The sequence below is a fragment of the Sitophilus oryzae genome, unplaced genomic scaffold (genome assembly GCF_002938485.1).
Source record: "Sitophilus oryzae breed Bouriz unplaced genomic scaffold, Soryzae_2.0 scaffold_882_pilon_pilon, whole genome shotgun sequence".
Classification (NCBI taxonomy): Eukaryota; Metazoa; Arthropoda; class Insecta; order Coleoptera; family Curculionidae; genus Sitophilus; species Sitophilus oryzae.
Window position 1 is genome coordinate 1264488 of NW_022147508.1, and position 6814 is coordinate 1271301.

A 6814-nucleotide genomic window follows, 5' to 3' on the forward strand; every position below is an offset into this window, starting at 1 on the left:
TTATATTAACTTTGTTCTTAGATTAGTTTAATAAGCATAATTTTTATTTTATTTAATATTATAATAATTTGTTTGAATGTGGTAGGAAATGATTTTTCAGGGTTTTGAATTAAAAATGAGAGTTTTGAATTAAAATATACTCTTCGACTATTTCTGTCTATAATTATAAAAATTTACACCGCCTTTCAGTGAGATGTATCACTGACCATCGATTACACTTGATAACCACCAGTAATAATTTTGATCGTAAGGTTCTGTAAATTTTCAAAATTAATGTCAGTACAAGAAGATATTTTATTACACATTATAACACATTATAATATTATTATCGAGCATGTTTAAGTTAGGAACTACAGAAATAAAATCTGGAAGTGTAATAAGATATGAATCTGCGATAAAACTAAAATAAATAATAATTTATGATAAGTTTATACGCCAAAAGAAATATTTAACAAAATATAAAAAATAAGAAAACTTTTATCCTTTAAAGCTACAACCATTAAATAGAAACTTTAAAACAAAGATAAATAAGAAATGTTCAACAAAGTCTAATATGGAATAGTAGACTAGAAATTGATAAAGATTTAATTATTAATATACAAGGATATTTACGTCATTCCATGAGATAAAATTAATTAGATCCCTAAAAATATGAGTTTGGGTTAGTTAAATAGAAACTAAAGACGCGCGCTTTGGTTTCTTTTGTCTGATTTTTATTCATAACTTTGCAAAGTGTGAGACACGTTTTGTCTTATTATGATATAACGCTTTATTGTTTTTAATTAACTGTGAATTAATAAATATAGAATATCATATAAACAGACGTGTAACATATTTTACATTAGTCATTTAATTTTATTCCTAACCAATATTAATGTTGATAAAATATATCAATTTAAAAGTATAAAATAAAATATGATTATAATAATTAATTTAAAAAATAATTAAAAGTAAATCTTAAAATATAATCAAAATTTTAATGTTAAGTAATTATAACTATTTCTATTTTCGTATTTTTTTAAATTTCTTTTATATCTCTTTTTACATTTTTAAATTTTATTATTATTTTAAGAATTATTATTACTTTACTTTATATATTAATTTCACACACTGTAAATAATAAAACAATAATATTTATAATTTTTAGTTATATTAAATTAATATTAGAGTATTTAATTCACGGGAATATAATTATAGATATATGTTGATTGTAACATAGATGTGAAAATCAAAAACTGTCTCAGTCTGGCACTTTCCCCATACACGTACACCGTACCATAGAAAAAGCGGAAAAAACAATGTTCATCCTTTCCAGACTTATGCCAAATATAGCCGAATGAATTCCGAATCTAAAAGGAAAACACTGGCATGTGTAATGCAATCCCAGACACTCTATACTGCACCAGTGTGGAATAACGCAACGAATAATAAGGTACTTACCAGGAAACTCACTAGAGTTCAGAGGCTAATGTCCATTAGAGTAACTAGGACCTACAGGACAATCTCAGCTGAGGCATTCGGAGTGATAGCTGCAATACCACCCATAGACCTCCTTATCAATGAAAGAGCCAAAATATACAACGGACAGAACAGAGCCACGGCGCAAAATTCCCTAAGGGCCAATTGGCAGGAGCGCTGCAGGTCTAGTACAACAGGCCGATGGACACATAGGATCATCACAAACATTAGCAACTGGCAGAATAGGCGCTACGGCGAGGTCGACTACTAATCTCACTTAGGCCCTCTCAGGGCACGGCTGCTTCAATGCATTTCTATATAAAAGGAAAAGATCAAATACGGAGATTTGTAGATACTGTGAAGCAATAGATGATGCTGAAGACACGATTTTTGTCTGTCCTAAATGGCAAGACACGACGCAAGAGAGATATATGAGAAGGAACTGGGGAGGCGGTTTACTCTGGAGAACTTTGTCTTGGACATAATGGAGAAGAAAAAGAATGAAACATGACCTATAATGTTATACGGACGATCATTAGGACCAAGGAATAGGAAGTTGAAACATCTGGACAAGTAGAATAGTAAGCCAGCTACCACGTTGAAGTAATGCGAGAGCAGTTCCAGCGTGGAGCATGGATTGGCAAAAGGGGGTTTTTAGTCGGTAAAACTCGAATTGCCCACGACCATCCAACATCGGGTGTCTTTTGCGGATTTATCCCCTCCATAAAAAATATATGTGAACATAAATAATAAACGTAACAAAAACTAAATAAAACACTAATTATAATTAAGAATTTAAATTTAAAAATACAATATGAGATAAAATATACCATTAAATACAAACTTCAAAACAAAGATAAATAAAAAATATTTAACAAAGTTATATATATTTTTTCTTTTAAAATAGGTATAATATGGATAAAACTGAACATTGAATTAGTAACATACAGGATTATATATGTCATTCGATGAAGATTATCTATTATATTATAACTGGTATTATACTCACTAACTTGTCTATCTAAAGTTTAAAACTAGAGTAATTAGGTACTAACGGTAGCTTGAAATGTCAATAACGTGTTAATTTAAATCGAACACCCTTTATAGTTTGCCAATATACGATGAAAAAATTAATTTTCTATCAATATCGATATCATCTGATATTAGATTTATCTAACGAAGAAACATTGTTTTTTTTTGTCATAACTTTGCAGGGTAGGATACACGTTTTATTAAAATTTACGACTTATTAAAATTTATATGTAAACTCTTTAGTGTTATTAGTTAATTGGTAAAATATAACAAATATAGTATATCACTTCAACAGGTATATAATATCGTTTTATCATTAAGTGTTTGGAGGAAATATATTTAATTGCAGACATATGTATATGGAGATTGTAATATAAATAATAATGTTTGTAAAAAATAATTCATTTCTAATCAATTTGCCAGCCCCCCCCCCAATTTGCGATAATATTCCTCTGTATATAATGACCATTTTTGCACGAAAACTTGAGTTTCATTCATTTGCGCCGCATGATGTCAACAAGCTGCCTATTTAAGCGCGTAGACCGAAAATATTTGCGAGAATATAACGTACTGCCTTGCCGTGCTATGATTATATTATAGTCAAGATTTATTAATTTAGAGTGTTTATAAAAGTGGCCCTTGTTGATGTGAGTAACAGTGAGATTATTGTGATATCCCCATAGATACGTGTCATAAAGTTACTTAAATTTGATGCATTTTTAGCGCAATATGTAGTGTCTGTTGTTATACAAAGCGAATCTTAGATAAGTACAAATATTTTCCGGACGGGCAAATCTCGATAAAAGAAACATATTTTCTCTTTACCCTTTTTCAAATAAAACCAAAATAACCGAGTTATTTTACTTGGAAAATTTATACAATATATTTAAATTTTGAGAACCTTTAGATTTTTTCTGTTTTTGTTCCCCTACATTTTTAATCTACTACCTATGTTGATATCTTATCAAAATATTATGTTTTTTTGTAACTGAAAATTAAATAAAAATCTAATTTTTTTCGAAAATTACATTTTCAATTTCTTTTTTCGACAAAATTCACATAAACCTGTTACTTAATACTGAAGATTGTTAATTTTAATTTCTGAGACACTTTATGAAAATACTTATTTATAAAGAGTGAGTCTTAGATAAGTACAAATATCCAGCGATTCTCAAAATCAAAGATCCAGCAATTCTCAAAATTTAAGCGAAAAAATATTTTTTTATCTCGGTTATATTCTCCTCTTATCGCATTCTCCTCGAATTCTTTTATCGAGATCTACCAGCCCTGAAAATATTTGCACTTAATTAACACTCACCCTGTATAAAAGATATTTATTTTTTGATATTTTACATTTACTTTTAAATTAATTAATAGTAACTTGGTTTCAATCTTTCCAGCATAATTCGATTAAGTAACTTCAAATTATTCCTATTAATATCCTAATAATTTATTTTGAGTAAAATTACTAATACTAATAAAATTACTTTTGAGTCCATGTTATAGGCTCAAAAAGTAATTTTTTCAACATGCATCCTTTCAAATTATGCAGTGTTCATCATATTCTTTCTGAATAAGTTGTTTGCTAGAGACGCTTGCTGGTGGTGCAGACTAGAAATGTATAAACTGTTGGTTTGTTTCTGTATGGAGGTGAATAATTTACACAAACTTTACTTATTAGTAGGATATACGAATAATTTATATAAAAGCACGATTCCTGTTAAACCTAACCTAACTTGTAAAAACTTTACGCTCAAAATTAAAGCTAATTTGAGCGATCGTGAGAACTTACAGTCTGGGTTGTGGCTGATAATCACACGCTTTTTATGCCGAGAACGAGACCGAGATCTCGATCCGGACCATATATTAATTTTAATAAGTCAAAACGTGAGCCAAACCCTGCAAAGTTATGGCGAAAAAAAATGTTTCTTCGTATTTAACTTGGTTTCCGGTCTTTAATATTCGATTAAGCCAACTAAAATTATTCTATTAATATTCTACTAATTTTATTTTTAATAAATGTGTTTTTTATAAATGCTTTGACTTTAATTTTTTGTATTTTTCTAAAATAGACAAATTTTATTTTTTTTATTATCAACACCTTTCTTTGATTATTTTGAGATCATTTTTTAGATTTTAAACCGTTATTAAAAATATTGATTACTTACAAAATTATTTGTTTATATATACAGGGTTAGGCAATAGTGCGTCGGGCATCTGTAGCGGGTAGAATAAAAAAACTTGAAAATTTTGAGTGCTAACCTAAGGAAACATGTATAGGATGTATTTCAGGACAATATTTGGATCAGGATGATTTTTTTTTAAATGGAACATGTAACATCTTATTGTTTGGCTTCCTTTCAGATCACTTTACATAATCGTAAGATACAGTAGATATATTTCAATAGTTTCAGAGATATTTAATAAATAAATAAAAAAATATATATTTTCAGCTTCTTTCTTAAAAATTATTAAATACAAAGAACTCTCCGGAAATCAAAACTATAGTAGGTATTTATGTTAGATGGTCTTGACCTTACTTTGCTATAAATATAGTAATCTTAAATCATACAGAATGTTTAAAATTCTACATAAACTTTCTAAAATATAAAATAAATTTGCTTCGTTTTTTAAAATGGAACAATGATAGAGGTTAAATTATTTTCACAAATAAATATTAATACGTACTTTAGGTTTGCACTTAAACAAGATTTATAAATTTTTTATTTTAGAGCTACAGATGCCACGACGCACTATTGCCCCGAACTGTTTCCTAAAAGTCATTATAAAAATAGTTTTTTATAAAATCGGGCTTTTTTAAAGAAAATATACTTTTTTAAGTAATTAGAGACAAAAGCGTGTAGAACGATGTCATTTCGATATATAAAAGATTTATTCACTTTTCATAAAAAATAATTTGTGCCAAATATTTAACTCATGACTGAAAAACAGGCTTGCATCAGATATGTTTGCTTGTGTCACGAGAATCGGCTGCTTTGGTTTCTTTTGTCAGATTTTTATTCATAACTTTGCAAAGTATGAGACACGTTTTGTCTTGACTTATTAAAATTTATATGTAAACTCTTTAGTGTTATTAGTTAATTGGTAAAATAACAAATATAGTATATCCACTTCAACGAATATAATATCGTTTATCATTAAGTGTTTGGAGGAAATATATTTAATTACAGACATATGTATATGGAGATTGTAATAAATAATAATGTTTGTAAAAAAGTAATTCATTTCTAATAATCATTTGAAAGAAGGACAATGATAGAGTTAAATTATTTTCCTGAAATGCAATCTAATACGTACTTTAGGTTTGCACTTAAACAAGATTGCTAAGTTTTTTTATTTTAGGAGCTACAGATGCCCGACGCACTATTGCCAGACCCTGATTTCCCTAAAAAAGTCATTATAAAATAGTTTTTTTATAAAATCGGGCTTGATTTTTAAAAGAAAATATATACTTTTTTAAGTAATTGAGAGACAAAAAGCGTGTATGAACGATAAGCTCATTTCTGATATATAAAGATTTTATGCCATTTCATAAAAAAAGACTTTGTGCCAAATATTTAACTCATGACTGAAAACGGGCTTGCATGGAGATATGTTTGCTTGTATCACGAGAATCACGGCTGCTTTGGTTTCTTTTTGTCTGATTTTTATTCATAACTTTGCAAAGTATGAGACTTTTGTTTTTGTCTTGACTTATTAAAATTTATATGTAAACTCTTTAGTGTTATTAGTTAATTGGTAAAATATAACAAATATAGTATATCACTTCAACAGGTATATAATATCGTTTATCATTAAGTGTTTGGAGGAAATATATTTAATTGCAGACATATGTATATATACAGAATGTTTAAGATTGTAATATAAATAATAATGTTTGTAAAAATAATTAAATTTGCTAATCAATTTGAAAGAGGACAATGATAGAGGTTAAATTATTTTCCTGAAAATACATCCTAATACGTACTTTTAGGTTTGCACTTCATTAAACAAGATTGCTAAGTTTTTTTTTAGGAGCTACAGATGCCCGACGCACTATTGCCAGTGCTCTGATTTCCCCTAAAAAGTCATTATAAAAAATAGTTTTTATAAAATCAGGCCTTGATTTTTTAAAGAAAATATATACTTTTTAAGTAATTAGAGACAAAAGAAGCGTGTAAGAACGATGTCATTTCGATATATAAAAGATTTATTCACTTTTCATAAAAATAATTTGTGCCAAATATTTAACTCATGACTGAAAAACGGGCTTGCATCAGATATGTTTGCTTGTATCACGAGAATCGGCTGCTTTGGTTTCTTT

The 6814-nt window shown here is 28.1% G+C and overlaps 1 protein-coding gene across 1 annotated transcript; it reads left to right on the forward strand.

Moving 5' to 3' along the window:
• Positions 1 to 1336: 1336 nt before the first annotated feature.
• LOC115890565 lies at positions 1337 to 1729 on the forward strand. Its single transcript, XM_030910835.1, has one exon. The coding sequence runs from the start codon at positions 1337 to 1339 to the stop codon at positions 1727 to 1729; it is 393 nt and encodes a 130-aa protein (XP_030766695.1).
• Positions 1730 to 6814: the final 5085 nt, after the last annotated feature.